Below are 18,685 nucleotides of genomic sequence, written 5' to 3'. Positions count from 1 at the left end.
CATCGTCTGCTCGTGTGTCTCGTGAGTCGTGTCTTGTGCTTTTCGCGTCTTTGCAGACTTGAGTCTGCAGAGATTTTTAAGCGTCTCCGCTGTTGTTGCGCTTCTTGGTGTCTCTGTGTGTCGGTGTTGTTGTGTGTGCATCCGTGTCGTGTAGACCTCGTGGTTCTCCTTCGTTCGGTGTCTTTCCTTCTTTGTCAGTATTGCCCTGTCTTTCTCTCTCTGTCTCTCTCCCACCGTCTCTTACTGTGTTGACGGTGTTGTTTTGTACTTGTGTGTCTGTACCTGTCGTCCATCGGTCTCTCTCTCTCTCTCTCTTTCTCTCTCTCTCTCTCTCTCTCTACTCTCTCTCTTCCAGGCTAGTCGCTGTGCCTGGGTCATTCAGTGACATCGTTGGGTCTGTTGTCTCCCATGACAACGGCTCGCTGACGTAATGACGCTAGGCTACTCATCAGCTACATGACACAAACCCCCTGCTTGGCTAGCTCTGTTAGCGCTGTTAGTATTGTTCGTTCTGTTAGCATTGTTAGCACTCTTAGCATTGTTAGTGCTCTTAGCATTGTCAGCCCTGTTAGCATATTTAGCACTCTTAGCATGGTCAGCGCTGTTTGAAGCATGATGCACCCAGCTCCCTGCTTCACTCATTTAGATGTTTATTTACTCAAAATAATAATTTATCCTCCTTTTTTTTTCTTTCTTTCTTTCATTCTTTCTTTCTTCCGTCCTCCATTCTCTTTTTCGGCTGCGATTGTTATTGTTTCATGGCATTTTGGAACAGAGGATGTGATTGGTTGAAAAAAGGCAGCGGGGGAAACGAGTCGACCAATCAGAGCGGAGCTGTCTGCGATTGGTGGCAACGTCCAGTCTGACGCTTTTCTCTCGTTCTTCTTTTTCTTTCCCTGGTGTTTTCTTTTCCTTTTCACTGTTGTTCCTCCTCTTCCATCCCGTCTCTGCTGTGCTGCCTCTTCCTCCCTTCCTTCCTTCCTTCCTTCCGTCCTTTTTCATTACTTGGTCCTTCACTCCTCCTCCTTCCTCCCTCTCTCATTCCCCTCCTCTTTCCATCCATTGCTTTCCTTCTCCCCCTCCATCCCTCAATCCTTTCTCGCTCCTTCCATCCATCCATCCTTCCTTCGTCTCTGCCTCTTCCCTTCCTTCCCTCTTTCCTCCCTCCCTGTCTGTCCTCTCTGTCTTTCTTTGTTATTCTCCCTTCTTCCATTATTTCTTTCCCTCCCTCCTTCCATCCATTCATCCCCCCCTCCCTCGCCCCAGGTGTGTCTCACCCTCACAGCGAAGCGTATGGCTCGTAAGAACTGTCTGGTGAAGAACCTGGAGGCGGTGGAGACGCTGGGCTCCACCTCCACCATCTGCTCCGACAAGACAGGGACACTGACCCAGAACAGGATGACGGTGGCTCACATGTGGTTCGACAATCAGATCCACGAGGCCGACACCACCGAGGACCAGTCCGGTGAGAGAGACAGACGGGTGGAAATAGAGAGAGAGACAGACAGCCATACATTTAGGTAGAGAGACAGAAAGATAGAAATAGAGAGAGAGAGACAGAGAGAGAGAGGGAGAGAGAGAGAGAGAGACAGACAGCAACACAGACAGATAGTGACAGACAGATAGAAATAGAGAGGGAGAGAAAGACACAGAGAAACATACAGACAAGCAGATACAAAGAGAGACAGACAGAAAGAGAGTGAGACAGAGAGAGAGGGAGACAGACAGACAGATAGAGAGACAGGATGTTTATTCAGTTTTGTTCTCATCAACTCAGTTGACACCTTCATTCACACTCCAAGTCCCAGCTGTGTTGCCAAAATATCGGGCGACCGGATTGGTCCGGAATCCCCAATCCATTCAATAGAAGCGTGTTGGTAGAGTATAAACACACATATCGGCATCCTTAGAATTGTACTGTACTTTATGAGGACGTAATACATTTTAAGGACATTTGAGGACATTGTGCAAGGACGTTGAAAATGATGTGGACGTTGTATATTATGAGGACGTTGTACATTATGAGGACATTGTTCATTATGGGGACATTGTACATTATAAGGATGTTGTACATTATAACAACATTGTACCTGTGCATTATGAGGCTGTTGTACATTATAAGAACAGACATTGTACATTAGGAAGACATTGTACAATATGAGGACATTTGAGGCCGTTATACAAGGATGGTGTACATTATAAGGATGGTGTACATTATGAGAACGTTATACATCATGAGGACATTGTACATTATGAGGACATTGTACATTATGTGGATGTTGTACATTATAAGGGCTTTGTACATTATGAGGGAGTTGTACATTATGAGGCCATGTTGTACATTATGAGGACGTTGTACATTATAAGGAGGTTGTACATTATGAGGACTTTGTACATTATGAGGACATTTGAGGACATTGTACAAGGACTTTGAAAATTATGTAGACATGGTATATTATGAGGACATATGAGGACGTTGTACATTATGAGGACATTATACATTGTAAGGACGTTGTACATTATGAGGACGTTGTACACCATGTGGACATTGTACATTATGAGGACATTGTACATCATGAGGACGTGGTACATTATGAGGACGTTATCTTCTCTCATGTCCAATTTTCTATCAATGCTGGTGTATTTTCAGGAGTGGTGTCCCTTTAAACCGTATTTGAACTAACACACACACACAAACTGGTCTCCTAGCCGCATGACGATGTAAGTAGTTCCGTATATTTTGTAATTATCACAGTATTATGTAATATAATTATTAACCTTCTTCAAAGGCTCTAATAACTGCAGTACCTGTGCATTAAAGGACCTCAGCCACAATCAACCTTTTTGGGCAAAGTTATCGGAGCTCTGCGTTTGTTGGAGCAAGTGAGTGTTTGATGGTTTAGTGACTTTGGGAGTCGCCCTTTCTCTTCCTGTCTGTCTGACTCCTCCACCTTCGCGTGTACCTGCAGGCGCCTCCTTCGATAAGAGCTCGGTGACCTGGGTGGCCCTGGCCCGCATCGCCACCCTGTGCAACCGGGCCGTCTTCAAGGCGGGTCAGGAGTCGCTGCCCATCCTGAAGAGGGATGTGGCCGGAGACGCCTCCGAGTCGGCGCTGCTCAAGTGCATCGAGCTGTCATGCGGCTCCGTCAAGGCTGTCAGGGACAAGAACAAGAAGGTCGCCGAGATCCCCTTCAACTCCACCAACAAGTACCAGGTCAGAGTCCTCTGCCTCCTGCTCCTCCTTCTTCTACTCCTTCTCCTCCACGAACTGGCAGAGAAGTGATGACCCTGTATTGATAGCTGTTTTTTTAGTCGTGTTGCAAATACTTGATGCTCCTGGATGATCCGATGGAGAGATAGTTTACCGTTTTTGTCACATATTATACTTTTTGTGTTGTGGTTAAACCCCCCTCCCTCATATGTATGCGATTGACATTTTACTGTCGTGGAAATCCGAATACCTTGAAACTATAAACTGCAAAAACAATTGGAACTCATCAGCATATGAGCGTAGAACAGATTCTTCTTCATTGAGCTCAAGGCGTCTGACACACCCGGGGGCACCCAAGAGGGGTTCTGACATTTGTTTACAGCTGTTTCTTATAGGGTTCAGCAAGACATTATGATTTAGGGATTTACATACACAGAAAAAAAGGGACAACACACATCAACGACACTCTCTCTGGAGTCAAGCTGGCTTATCTGAGGACAGTGAAGGATTGGTCAGATGGTTCCTTGGACTGAAAAGACAACGCCCAGCGAGGCTTGAAAGGAAAACAACTGTAAAGCAAGCCCTGATGATAACGCCTCATGGTGACACTTCCAGTGACCCCCTCTGAATGCACTCCGACCATCTTTGAACAACTTTGACCATCTGCTTCAGTGACATCAACACAGTAGTAGTTAAAGTTTGAAGCAGACATTTGCCTCAAGCTGAATATTATCATCCAGTCCAGTCATAGTCATTTTTCACCACATTACTCAATTTAATAGACCAGTGAGGAACACTTTCTAATGTCTTTCAGATGACCAAAAGTACTTGACATGAGATAAGATTATAAGGTTCATAACGTCTCCTTTATGTCATGGCATTCCCTATCCTTGGGTTGGAGAATGGGGTGCAGTGCAGGTGCCATGAGTATGTGTATAGTAAGTGGATATTCTAACCAATAAACCACATGAAATCAGTCACTTAAACATCTTCAGCTAGAAAGAGTCCTGGTTATTTAATCCAGATGGTGCAGTGGAGTTTAAAGAGACAGAGTGGTCCTAAAGCAGCAGTTGATCAACCTGCACCTGGATCAGTCCAGAGTGGAATTCTTCTATAGCAGGGGCGAATTCAAACCTGCTTAAATCGGAAAGGCCCTTTTTTAGATGAAGCCATACATGTATTTATAAGGGGTCAGTGGCCCTTTTTGTCTCAATTGGTTCCATTTCATGGTGGAGAGTAGCATTTTTATCCAACACATTAGAATGTCTTTGCACTCATCATTGCCATGCATTTTCTTACAATTCATATTCGAATAAGGATGGATGGATTTGGATTTTGAACCAAAATCCGGCCAATAGTTAGGCCTCACAATCCCCCCCTGCAATCTCTGGGGCCACCTAGTGGCCGTCGGTCACCCTAGGTTAATAGGTTCATACCTGTTGAACGAGTTCATGGTCAAGATGATCAATCACTACGTAGTCAGCTTATAATAATGAAAAATGTTATTATATTATTTTCCGACCTTTTTTTATCAAAAAAAATAATAATTTATGTGCTTCTCAGCTCTCAGTCCATGAGACTGAGGAGGAAGACGACAACCGCTACCTGCTGGTGATGAAGGGCGCTCCGGAGAGGATCCTGGACCGTTGCTCCACCATCATGCTGCAGGGCAAGGAGCAGCCCATGGACGAGGAGATGAAGGAGGCCTTCCAGAACGCCTACCTGGAACTGGGAGGACTGGGAGAGAGGGTGTTGGGTAAGGAGCTGCTGGGAGGACTGGGAGAGACTGGACTAGGGGTATAGATAGTACTAGGTAAGGAGCTAGGGGAGGGGGTGATAGGTAAGGAACTCGGAAGCCTGGCAGACTGGGTGAGGGGTAACTGGGAGGACTGGGGAAGGGAGTGCTGGGAGGACTAGGGAAGAGAGCACTGGGTAAGGAACTGCTGGGAGGACTGGTGGACTGGGGGAGGAAGTACTCAGAGGATGGGGGAGAAAGTACTTGGTAAGGAACTTCTGGGAGTACTGGGTAAGGAACCATGAGGACAGGAGGACTGAGGGAGGTAGTACTAGAAGGACTGGGGGAGAGAGTACTGTGTAAGGAGCTGGGAGGACTGGGGGAGGGAGTACTGTGTAAGGAGCTTGGAGGACTGGGGGAGGGAGTACTGGGTAAGAAATTGGAAAACATCTGAAAATAAACTAGGGGAGGAAACTGCCATCTCATCGTCTCTCCTCCTCCCCCTTTCCCCTTTCTCCTTCCCTTTCCTCACCCCTTTCTCCCTCCCCCCAGGTTTCTGCCACCTCCTCCTGCCAGAGGACAAGTTCCCCAAGGGCTTCGCCTTCGACACGGACGATGTCAATTTTCAGACGGACAACCTGTGCTTTGTTGGCCTGATGTCCATGATCGACCCACCCCGCGCCGCTGTGCCCGATGCCGTGGGCAAGTGCCGCTCGGCCGGCATAAAAGTGGGTGGGGGAGGACAGATGGTTAAGGGTGTGGGCGGAGGGCTGATGGGTGAGGGATTGGGGTTGTAACGACTGTGTATTCGTATTGAAACCGCTCAATCCAAAGCGTGCGGTTAGGTGTGGATGTGATCCAAACGCGCTCTCTAAGGTGGACAAAATAAAAAAGTGGAATATGTTGTAATATCCTGCCGTTAATTTTGGAATAAGGGATGTGATTGGTTCGACAAAGTCATCTGGAGGAACAGGAACATGTCAACCAATCACAGTTGAGTTGTGATGAGTCTGAATCTGGGTGTCATTTAATTTGGTAAAGCATCACACAGAATTGACAAAGACGAGGCTCCGTAACACGCCCCTGGTGGCCAACATAGGTGTTGAAAATGGAGTGATGGATGCATTGAGAAATTTCAAACTATGCATTGAGGACGGAGATACTCATTTTCAACAGGAAATGGTTTTTTTTGCCAATGTTTTTACAGTATATATTCCATCTTTACTTTATACATGTATATTGTTCCTATGTCAGACCTTTAGCGATTGTTGTTTAAGAGAAATAGAACATTATACATTTTTTGGAACAAATGTAAATGTTTTCCCTCCATTTTTGGCCACTATAAATAACTTACTATCCCAGGTACATCTAAGTAGCTATAATGTGTAGCTAACTGATAACAAATTACAAGACAATTCAGGCTCAGGACTCGACAAAATTGGTTTGCCCAGTTGCCCCAGGCAACTGCATTTTGGGCACTGTCAACCATCTTTTGTGGTCCGGTTACCTAACCCCTAAAATAATCCTTACCCCCAAAACCGAAGTGACACCATATTAAAGCCAGAGACTAATATTGTTCAGAATGGGCTCCTCATCACTGTGCTGGTTGTTGTCAGGTGATCATGGTAACCGGGGACCATCCCATCACTGCCAAGGCCATCGCTAAGGGCGTGGGCATCATCTCCGAGGGCAACGAGACAGTGGAGGACATCGCCGCCCGCCTCAACATCCCTGTCAGCCAGGTCAACCCCAGGTATACGACACACACACAATATACAATCAATACATTTATGTTTTTTATATATACTTGTGGCATATTGCCTTCATTTTAATATCTTTTTGCATCGTATATATTACTTAATATGCTTTACAATGTTTGTTTAGAGTGTGTGAAAGTGCCCTGCTCTCTCTTATACACTTTTTTACTATTGAAAGTTTACACACAGATTTTATCCCTTTCTCTCTCATAAAACACATTTACCTGTACACAACACACACACAAAACACATATACATACACACATATAAAAGTACATATATAAAAAGTATTGTCACCAACGAGACAGCAATGTTTAGACTGCATTTTTTGTATATATACATATACATATACATATATACATACTGTATACATACACTCTAAAAAATGTATTGTCAAACAGCAAACATTGTTTTTATAATAATTATTATTATTATTATTATTATTATTATTATTGTTATTATTATTATTATTATTATTAGTAGTAGTAGTAGTAGTAGTGGTAGTAGTAGAAGTATTATACTTGGTATTATTATATATTTATTGTTGGTATTATTTTTATTGTTATTCTTTTTTTATTATTATTATTAAATAGGGAGTAGTAGTCATAATGGTAGAATAGAGTGACTCAAATAACTACTACTGCTAATTAAAGTAATACTAGCAATGCTACAGTATACTACAAACATATATTTGATGTTATTTTCCGGAGATAATAAAGGACTGACTGTGACTGTGTATTTGGGTCTGTGTGTGTGTGCGTGTGTGCGTGTGTGCGTGTGTGTGTGTGTGTGTTTGTGTGTGTGTGTGTGTGTGTTCCAGGGACGCCAAGGCGTGTGTGATCCACGGCACGGACCTGAAGGACCTGTCCCAGGACCAGATGGACGACATCCTGAGGAACCACACGGAGATCGTGTTCGCCAGGACGTCTCCGCAGCAGAAACTCATTATCGTGGAGGGCTGCCAACGCCAGGTACACATGCCCTACACACGCCCATTTTTGTAAGATACTTAATTCTTCCGAGAGACGGTTTAGCTTATACCGTTTTTACACCAAAACTAGCAGGTTTAACAGGGTTTTTTTTAAACCCAGCGGTTCGGAAGCCGGCTTGGGGCGGTGCTGGAGTGGCTGGGAGCCCGGCGGGGAGCGTGGGGGTTCTACACCGTGCTCCCCACGGAGCGGTCCCCACACTCTAAACATTTCACGGTCCCCCATGCGGAAAAGTCAATAACTTCAGATTTTTATTTTGGATCCTAAATGGGATATGAAATGATTAAATAATACACGGATATATTGTCTATTTATGCAATGGCGACGGCAATGTCCGAAACTTCAATGCGCGTCGTTTTGTGGCGGTAAAGGGGCCAAAATGAGCGGCTCGACCCGGGTGTCCTGTTCACATCAGAGCCGAACGGAGGTGGAGCTGATACAAAACCTGTGTCTATTGTGAGGTCATTTGACCCAGGACTGAAATCCGGGTGGTACCTTTCCCACTAATGACAAATGCCAGATGTTAGCTGGTGTTACCAGGTTTTTGGCGCAGTGGGAAAAGGAGTAAAAGTTTAGTTTAGTTTGATTCTTCTGAAAAAATAAACTTCGTTGTCAGTCGTTTCGGACAAAAGCGTCTGCTAATTGATGTGATGTGAATCACTGTATTGTGATTTAGAGCTTGCACAATCACTTTTCCATTGAAATCGAACCAGACTTTTGAGACTGAGAAATATTGAGATAAATAGAATGCGAATGAGTCACATTTACATCAGTTGGGTTAAGGCAAATTAACTGTCTACAAGATTTTTTGTTTTCCAATGTTCAATGTCAACAAAAAGCTCTTCTGCTTCGGTCGACACCACCATTATACCCTCATTATAACTACAATAGTGGTGTGAAATGGACAAAAATCGGAAAAAAAATCGAGGACACTAAACATCTTTAGGAGCTTTTAGGACAGTTAACGACCAACTCAGATTTCAATGACGTTGCAATCCATTCATTGTCTAAGTCTAAGTTGTACGATGAATGGAGGTTCAAAAAAAAGGTTCAAATAAGGTTCAAATATTTCAACTTTCGCATCAATCAGTGGCAGAGCTGCTCCTGAAAACCTGGAAGTAAATGTAAATGTTCAGTTTGCGGGAAACCTTTGCAATCATAAGACACTTGACGTTAAAAGATGTAAAACACTTGTCAATAGTAGCTAGCCTTCTGGAGAGGCTGAAGACAGGACTGCTAGTTGCCTCAACTGTCACATTCACCCTCCCTCCCTCTCTCTCCCTCCCTCCCCCCCATCCCAGGGTGCAATTGTGGCAGTGACGGGTGACGGCGTGAACGACTCCCCCGCCCTGAAGATGGCCGACATCGGCGTTGCCATGGGGATCTCTGGCTCCGACGTCTCCAAGCAGGCGGCCGACATGATCTTGCTGGATGACAACTTCGCCTCCATCGTCACCGGAGTGGAAGAGGGTGAGAGAGGGAAAGAGAGCAGAGGGGGAGGGAGAGGAAGGGACTTAAAGGAGGAAGAAGGGAGGGATAGAAGAGAGATGATGCCTTTAACTCTTTATTCAATAGATTAATTAAATCCTTGACGAGCCAAATGTGCTTTTATTTTTTGCTGTTATATAATGTTGTTCCCTTTCTTCCCTCTCTATATCCCCGTCTGCCTCTCTCCCTCTGCCTCTCTCCCTCTGTCTCTCTCCCTCTGTCTCTCTCCCTGTCTCTCTCCCTCTGTCTCTCTCCCTCTGTCTCTCTCCCTCTGTCTCTCCCTCTGTCTCTCTCCCTCTGTCTCTCTCCCTCTGTCTCTCCCTCTGTCTCTCGCACTCTGTCTCTCCCTCTGTCTCTCTCCCTCTGTCTCTCTCCCTCTGTCTCTCTCCCTCTGTTTCTCTCCCTCTGTCTCTCTCCCTCTATCTCTCTCCCTCTGTCTCTCTCCCTCTGTCTCTCGCACTCTGTCTCTCTTCAGGGCGTCTGATCTTCGACAACCTGAAGAAGTCCATCGCCTACACACTGACCAGCAACATCCCGGAGATCACGCCCTTCCTCTTCTTCATCCTGGTCAACATCCCTCTGCCGCTGGGAACCATCACCATCCTCTGCATCGACCTGGGGACTGACATGGTGAGCGGGGAGAGAGTAGTAGTGGTAGTAGTAGTAGTAGTAATAGTAGTGGTGATAGTAGTAGTAATAATATCAGCTAGATGATCCTTAATTATTATCAGCTACTTGTCTGTCTTCCCACTTATCAATCTATACCAGTGATTATTCAGGATGATGAATCTATATATGAACTAATGGATAATGACTCTTTGTCTCTCCCTCCCACCCTCCTTACTCCTCCCTCCCCCCCAGGTTCCAGCCATCTCTCTGGCCTATGAGGCTGCAGAGAGTGACATCATGAAACGTCAACCCAGGAATCCTCTGAGGGACAAGTTGGTCAATGAGCGGCTCATCAGCATCGCCTATGGACAGATCGGTGCGTGTACTTTTTGTAAATAAACCCATTCTGTTCGCATACAACCTGGTGTTAGATGCGGTTTTGTCTAGAACAGTCCAAAATATGTGTTCGTGTCGTCACACATGGAGTTCGCTTGCAGCTCCAGAGCAACGGGTCAGAATCGCGTCCGTTTTATTTTAGTCCCAAAAGTTACAAAAGTTGATGAAATGTCTCTGAGGGTCATGCAGTGTTGAATCTGTTTGAATGGAGACGTGTGGTTGGGAACTTCCAAAACGGAGTGATTTCCTTCCACAGAGACACCATGAGGTAGGACTCTGTGCTCTACAGGAAGTAGACAGGGACCTGACAGGAAGCAGACAGTCCCCTTCTCACTTTTAGCATAAAGTCAAAACACGCAACAAGTTTGTCCTTGTATTAGTAATTCTGCATGTCACCAGGACTCAGAAAACTTGCGCATCATTACGTGATCCGATGCTGCTTTCAAAGGAAACTCTGAAAATTGTAATTCGTTTAAGTAGTAATGCTGATGTGAAGACGAGCGACAGCACGGACTGATGTTACGTTCCCCGGGATCTCGGAAATTTGTAATTGGTGTCGATACGAAGTGACGGTGTGTTTTACAGGAACCTGGAAATCTGTAATTCGCGCAGCACTAAATTTGACCCTGTGTATTGCTGCCTGCAGCTACATTTATCATTGTTGTCCATTATGTTACTGTGCTCAGTAGTAGCGTGTGTTTTCTTTGCCAAACATTAGAAAATCGATTGTGTCGTGCGTTTCCACCACCGGCTGTAATGACCCGGTTCTGATGTTCTGCCAACGTCATGTCACACAGATGGGATATGTGTTATGAACGTCCAAACTTCAACTAAATATTTTCATACCCGTTTTATGTAAATAAATCCAATGTCTCTTTCGCCCGCCTCCCTCCCTCCTGCCCCTCCAGGTATGATCCAGGCTCTTGGCGGCTTCTTCTCCTACTTTGTGATCTTGGCTGAAAATGGCTTCCTGCCCTCCCTGCTGGTCGGCATCAGGCTGAACTGGGATGACCGCTCCAACAATGACCTGGAGGACAGCTACGGACAGCAATGGGTACCGCGCCACACTTTCTGCTGGTTTAAAAAGAGTTCGAATCACCAGTTGGACACTTTGTTGATAGGAATGGCTGCAGAGCCGACGGTGGATAATTACAGTAGGAAGTCATCACATGGAGCATGTCTTCACAATAAATGGATTTTTAAAACCCCCGTTTATTTCAACATTACAGAAACAGACATAATGATCATTTGAATTGTTTGAATTTAAATTTAAGAATACAAAGGGTTTAGGTTGGACATCAGAGCACTATAATGTATAAAATAACAAGAGGGGGAAAAGTAAAGATTCATTTGACAAAAATAAAAGAAAAAATTTCAGGTTCCAGTGTCAATAATCGCAATAAATGTTTCCTTTTTTAACTGGGAACCGCTCCACATGCTGTCACCAATCAGTGCATTTTTGCTGCCGAAGGGTGGCGGACCCCGCCACGAACACAGGAAACAGCATCTAAGAAAAGCACATGCATAACACAAATACATCTAATGGATGTTTCTTGTGAAGTGTAATTTGAATAAAGTGTCAAATATGGGATTTTTTTAAACAAAATAATCTCATGGATTACCACTTTAAATTCTAAACCTTTGCTAGTTTTACTTTGCGATACATACAACTAGCGTCCTCCTCTCTCTGAGTCCTGTCTCCTTACTAAACAGCTTCTCTCTCTCTCTCTCTCTCTCTCTCTCTCTCTCTCTCTCTCCCCCCGTGCAGACCTATGAGCAGCGTAAGATTGTGGAGTTCACCTGCCATACGGCGTTCTTCGTCAGCATCGTGGTTGTGCAGTGGGCCGACGTTATCATCTGCAAGACCAGGAGGAACTCTGTGTTCCAGCAGGGCATGAAGTGAGTGGACGAAAAACCTAAATATCCAAAAGAAATTGTATCCATCTAGTGATTTATGTAGGTTCTATTGTTTCAAGTGACTCTTTCCTGAGAGTCGGTTCTTGATGTGTCACTCCTCCTTTGTTCGGGTTCGGTTGCGAGGGAGCGAGGGAGGGCTTCCCAAATGATGAACAGGAGTCCCTCTTGAGTTGTGAATGGAATTCTCGCAGGAATCTTATAATCATTTCATTCCTGGTGTCAGCGGAGTGGAGTGCAAAGTCTGGATTCAGAATTTGCGAATCCCTGCATTCTGGCTGCCCTAAACGAATCGAAATAAGCAAATAAACAACTCTTTCGTCTGTGTGACTCCAGAACACAGGGTCATTTACGTAATTTGGTTCGATACAAGCAAATCGTTTGCGAGTCGTGCATCACCACTCAGAAACCTGCGACTTTGTGAGGCTGGGAATCCAGATTAGTAGAGCTCTCTATTTCCCTCCATCCATCTGGTGCCCTTGTTGCACCGATCCCTAGAGGAGCACTATTTGGCAGGAACCAGATATAGGCCACTACTCGACGCTACTCCTGCCCCAAAAAACGCTGCGTCTGGAGGGAGGAGACAGCGCAGTCCAAAGTCTAAAAGCAGAGTGGGACGAGCACAATGTGCTGTTATTCGCACCACAACTCCCAAATAGAAATGTTCCGTGTTTCCACCATTAAACTTTAACTTAGAAAAATTGACCTGTTCTCATATAAGTGCTGGGTATTGTGGGGACTCTCATGATTTGAGTGCCATTTTAATTTCTTTAAATTAAATTGATCAGATTCACTATTGCAGAATCAGTTTTATCATTTATCTTATGTTTGTGTACAAGGTATTTGACTTCAAAAAATATATATATAAAAAAATGTTTTTGTACAAATACAGAATGTGTCTATGCACACAATGAATTAAAGGAGTTGTAAATATACGGATAATATGAAGGTACATACTTTAATATTTAAGGTTAATATTTCTGCCCAGAATAAAATATTGAATTTGTTTACAATAATATGAACAGGGATATCAATGGACAAATGATTACGTCTGATCCAATTGGTAATCGATTTCTATTATGCTATTGATTCTAACTGAAGAATTATCAGTGGGAAATAAGTAAGACGAATTAGAAATGTTTTAGCATGTGCTATTGATATACTTGAGATACAATTTATTTGTTTATTTTATTTCTTTAGGTAAAAAGTAAAGTTGAAAGTGAATATAACACACAAGCGGCCTTAGTGATTCCCGGGTGTCGTGTGTCATATCACCACTACACGGTGTCTGCCGCCAGAGGGCGCTGTTACGTCAGCGCCTACATTCAGAGACTTCCCTGAAGCCTAAAGCAGCATTTTGATCATGTTAATATATATTAACATGTATTAACATGAGTATTGAGGTATTTTATATATTAAGGTATTATATATTTTATTAGATACAAAATGGTAATAATTTTGTATCTAATATATGTTTTCTTAAGTATATTTTATATAATACATTATCCTTAAAATACATTTGTTTTGCTTGTTTCTTTTTTTTGTTATGATTATTTACAATTTGAATGTACAATGAAACTCGTCAAAAAGGATGTAAAATCGTTCGCAGAGACATGTGATCTAAATGAAATGTATTCCACGAAATTAAACGTAGGAACAAACAGGGTTCAGTGGATTTTAGGAATCCACAAATGTATGTAAACAAGCGGTGCAAACAATGTACATAATGAAAACAAGCGGTTCAAAACGGCCGCCTCAGAAGGGATTGTTGTCCTTGTTGCGTTTTGTTCTCTTGCGTAAAAAGGAAGGTTTGTCCGTCGTGTTCTGTGGTGATTATCAACATGTTGTGTTTGAGCTGACGCTGCTCTATCCTCCTCCAGGAACAAAATCCTGATCTTCGGTCTGTTTGAGGAGACGGCCCTGGCTGCCTTCCTGTCCTACTGCCCCGGCATGGACGTGGCGCTTCGCATGTACCCGCTCAAGTACGACCCGCGCGTTAAATACTCTAACCCTCCACTTCAATACCATCGCTCATCTTCATGTTCATTTACTACTACTCTTTTTTTTTTTATTATTGTTGTTATTATTATATATATAAATATATATATATATTTTTTTTTAATCTTTGGTCAATTACTTATTTTGAGTATTTTAACCAATTTTCAATTCAATCCCACAAAAAAGACCAGATACACAGCCAAAACTGCTTTTAATATCGAAGTGGCTTTGAACAGAAGTGTAATGACATGAACCAACCAGCAGGGGGTGTGTTCGTCTCTGCTTGCCGTGGAGTACTCCATTCTGATTGGATACAACACCTCCAATTATAACAATCACCATTATTTTATTTTTAAATTCGTTTGAATTAAATTGCTTGCACCGATTTTCTTATCTAATTCCTCAAATACCAAGTTAAAAATCCAATACTACATTTTACTCACGCTGCGTCAATCTGGAGTTCTATTTTTGCCTCGTCGACCCTGTAATGATGAACAAAGCAACGCATGTGATGATGCTATCGTCACTTTGTGCCATTTTCATCCCATTTCAGATGACTGTTAATGCAACAGCTGAGGTTAGATTTCCCAAACTTCTCCAGATTGCAGGAACATTTGGGAGAAGATGGAGATGGGAGTTTAAACCTTGAGTGTGATTGTTGGCTTCACAGAGCCCAACACACACGTTGTTGTGTCGTGGAAGCACGGTGTAAATAATTTTCCATATGATTCAAAATAGATATAATAAACCCAGGAGGTCGTCCGGATTTGACCTTTTTCAGAAGATCATGGAAGTGTTTGTTATTGTTTTGATATTTAATAATTACCACCCAGGGGTTAAATTGCCTGTCAGAAACATTATAAGTATTATTATTTTTGTTTTTGTTTTTTTTTGTTGTTGTTGTTGTTGTTGTTGTTATTATTATTATTATTATTATTATTATTAGTTATTTTCATCACTGTCCAGAACAGTTGAATCAGGGCAGTGGTAGGGTAGTTGAATGCACTGAAATGCTCCCCCCTGTTGGACACAAAGAGCATTGCGGAGTGGCTTTACGATGGAGATGGTGATCCTGACTGTGATCCATCCCCCCCCCCCCTCTCTCTCTCTCTCTCTCTCACCCCCTCTCTCTCTCTCCATCCGTCCATCAGGCCCAGTTGGTGGTTCTGTGCATTCCCATACAGTTTCCTCATCTTTGTTTATGATGAGATCCGAAAACTCATCCTGCGCCGGAACCCAGGAGGTAAGAGCGCACGCACGCACGCACACACACGCACACACACACGCACACACACACACATTTTAAAAACTGATTTCCTAGTTTCCTATGATGAGCCAGTCGATGGCTATTAAACCTGTGAAATAAAAACAAACTGTCCTACACACTGCCGGTGCCCTTGAGCAAGGCATTGGCTCTAGACCTCGATGGGTGAAGTACACAGGACAGGATTCTTCTTCTTCTACAAAAGAATTTCCACTAAATAACAGCCAACCATGTTTTTAAGGGAACAAGAAGTGATGTCATAATCCACAAATGCACTTACTTATAAGTCGCTTTGAACAAAAACGAAACCAAACGGCTTTAAGTATGAGAAGTTGATTGACTTTATAACACTGCGGCTCTGCGGAATGCTTGATTCCGATTGGTCAATGGCGGCACTCGGCCGTCTGTTGTTTCTAAATAATTACCGTTGGTATAGGCAACCACTTCTCCGCCTAGCTTCACACCGCTGGTCTCATGGTCGATGTTAAATGTAACCCTCAGAACAGAAAATAGTTAAGTTACGTGTCGTTTTTCTCTGGTTGTATTTAAGGTGTTGTATATTCATCGGATGAATAGTTTGCCCTGTTTTTGCGGTGTTAGCCACATTGTTGTGACTATTTCCCTCAGTGGACGGTCATAACAGTCATACTTGTCTTGAAATCATTTCAAATCAATGTTTTTTTGCTAATATATTCTCATATTTAGTAGATAGTTGTGTGATAACTGGGATGATTTGCAGCCAGCAGCTCATTCTTACAGAATACCGCCCTGATCACCCAATTGGGGTTATTTTGCCGATAACCACCGGCTGGCTGGACATTATCATCTCGTAATACACTGTCATATTATTTAAAGACCTGATGTATATCTTACGCTTTTCTGTATTTGCTTCCCCTGTCGTCTCCTCCTTTCTCTTCTTCGTCTTTGCAGGATGGGTGGAAAAGGAGACTTACTATTAGATTATCAGACCATTCTTTACTCCCCCCCCACTCTCTCAACTCATTCCCTCCCTTGTTCTCCCTCTTTCTCTCTCTCCCTTCATCCATCCATCCACCCCTCCCTCTCCTCATTACGATTCCACCGTGCGGGAAAAAAAAAAAGTGCCCTCCTCAACCCCCCCACCCCCCAGAACAAAAACAAAACTGAATGACGACAAATGCCACAATGACGAGGGGACCGACGACAGCGGGGCGGAGAGCCTCCCGCCTTCCGTCCCGCTGTCCCCTTCATTCTATCCCTCCTTTTTCACAAGCCTCCCCTTTCTTCATTTCTACCCAAAAACCACAGCGTTAGTCTGCCAGCGACAAGACTCGTTTATTCACACACTGCCAGATTCTACGCACCACCTGTCGTGACTCCACCCCTGTGTCGAGTGCAACAAGTCCTTCCCACGGTAATAGTGATAATAATAGTGGTAATAATGATATTAATTAAAATAATAATAATAATAATAATAATAATAATGATAAAAAATGTGAAAATCGCCTCTTTTCCGGCTCAGCTCGCAGAGAACCGTGTCACGATGGCGCCCTTCCCGTTCTTATTGCCTAGACGAGCGCTGCGCCAGGGTACCACTAGAGGGCGACAATTTTTTCCGAAAAAAACTTCCCAAAGAGGTCACATCGGCGGGATCAGTTTCTTGGGAACACAATAGCACACGTCCCCAATACGATCGCAAAGTCAGAATTTTGGGCCTTGGACTGGCAATATTCAAGATTTGTTTTTTAAACCGTCCGACCAGATTCGGCCGAACTTTCCAAGCCGGAGGTGAATTGCGTTTCCCGATCGCAGGGACGGCGTTTTCGGTCACTTCCATTTGACATGAAGGCAGCACAAGCCGGCAGCAGGGCGCGGCCGGCGGCCTCGGCCCTCTCCTTCCTTTGTTTAATTTTTTATGATTTATGATTTATGAGCACGATCACTGCCATCGTTACGGCCATTGGTCCGATATTAACTTCCGACATTCCTACCTTCTTCCCTCCCTCCCTCTCTCTCTCGATTCACTGCCAATCTTCTACTGCCGCCCTTCTCCTCCTCCTCCTCCTCCTCCTCCTGACCCGTCCCATCGAGGGAGGATCCCACATCTGATGTCACCGTGAAACTGAAGCGCTCGCTCGCGCCCCGCCCCATACAGGTGTTGCAAAAAAAACCCCAGAAAAAAATGGTCGCCGACTCTGTTCTTCCTCCTCTTCGTCATCCGCCCTCCTCCTCCTCCTCTTTTCACCTCTGCTCATGTTGTTGTTGTTGTTTTCTAATAGACGACTGAGTGATTTTTTAAAACAAACAAAATGCTATTCGTAAAAGTTTTGTGTGCGGTTTTATCTGTTTTTGTTTTTTGTTGTTTTTGTTATTTATGTTGGGAGTGGGTCTGAGATCTGCTTGTTTTTATTCGGACATGGTAAAGCACACCGTCTCTCTCTCTCTCTCTCTCTCTCTCTCTCTCTCTCTCTCTCTCTCGCTCACTCGTCCCTTAGTACCTTACTACGACCCCGCGGCTCCCTCTTTTTACCTCCACCTCCAACCTTCCCCCACCCTGCCCGTTTGTCCATCCCCGTTTGTCTGTTTGTGAACTACGTGCAAAAAAAAACAACAAACCGTCCTTGTAAACTTCCCTCCTCCCTCAACCCCCCCACCCCCCCCCACACTCCACCTCCACCTGTTGGGAAAAAAAAGACAAACAACCTTTCTGTGTCCTCGGAAAAAGAGATTTCACTCCAATTTTATTATTTGAATCAGTGGAAGAAGAAAAAATACTGATGATAAAATAGAACAAGGCACTGTATGGAAACATGCGAAGCAGCAGCGGGAAAACAAAATGAAATAAAAAAGAAGGATCTCTCTTTTTTCAGCTTGGTCTCACCTTGTTTGTGTGTGGAATTTTGTCAGAAAATAGAAATAAATGCTGTGACAAGCACTTGCTTATAAGGTATTAGTGTCAAGTCATCTATTTACTGCACTGCCCATTTAATGGGGAGCTGACGGCGTAATTACAACGCTATTACAGTTATTGCAGTGTTACTATAATGTTACTATGGTTACTACAAGGTTATTACAGTGTTACTACAGTATTACTTCAGTGTGACCGAGGGATCACATAGAAACAACACCAGGTCCCAAGCATCAAGCGCATAATTGAAGATGGAAGTAACCGTTATATAGCATAACCAAAGATAGAACCATCCTAGAGCGTAAACATAGATAAAACCATTACAGAGCATCACTAATGATTGAGCCAATGTAGCGCATGACTGAAGATGGAACTATTATAGAGCATAACTGAAAATGTAACATTTACAGTATAGAGCATAACCAAAGATTGAACGG

The 18,685-nt window shown here is 43.7% G+C and overlaps 1 protein-coding gene across 1 annotated transcript in view; it reads left to right on the top strand.

Annotated features, from left to right (window-relative positions):
* The window catches only part of atp1a3a (ATPase Na+/K+ transporting subunit alpha 3a), a 49,796-nt gene extending 31,633 nt beyond the window's left edge, over positions 1-18,163 (top strand). The window contains exons 10-23 of the mRNA XM_080011247.1: positions 1,267-1,465; positions 2,970-3,214; positions 4,775-4,967; positions 5,499-5,674; positions 6,563-6,699; positions 7,524-7,674; positions 8,994-9,162; positions 9,656-9,810; positions 10,042-10,165; positions 11,094-11,239; positions 11,954-12,084; positions 13,980-14,081; positions 15,249-15,340; positions 16,292-18,163. Of these exons, the coding sequence (XP_079867373.1) occupies positions 1,267-1,465; positions 2,970-3,214; positions 4,775-4,967; positions 5,499-5,674; positions 6,563-6,699; positions 7,524-7,674; positions 8,994-9,162; positions 9,656-9,810; positions 10,042-10,165; positions 11,094-11,239; positions 11,954-12,084; positions 13,980-14,081; positions 15,249-15,340; positions 16,292-16,320 (2,049 nt within the window). The 3' untranslated portion in view covers positions 16,321-18,163. The remainder of the gene's footprint in view (positions 1-1,266; positions 1,466-2,969; positions 3,215-4,774; positions 4,968-5,498; positions 5,675-6,562; positions 6,700-7,523; positions 7,675-8,993; positions 9,163-9,655; positions 9,811-10,041; positions 10,166-11,093; positions 11,240-11,953; positions 12,085-13,979; positions 14,082-15,248; positions 15,341-16,291) is intronic.
* Positions 18,164-18,685: the final 522 nt, after the last annotated feature.

The sequence above is a fragment of the Zeus faber genome, assembly GCF_960531495.2.
Source record: "Zeus faber genome assembly, chromosome: 1".
In the NCBI taxonomy this organism is placed as follows: domain Eukaryota; kingdom Metazoa; phylum Chordata; class Actinopteri; order Zeiformes; family Zeidae; genus Zeus; species Zeus faber.
Note: the sequence above shows the minus strand (reverse complement) of the source record. Positions and strands in the feature narration are given on the sequence as shown.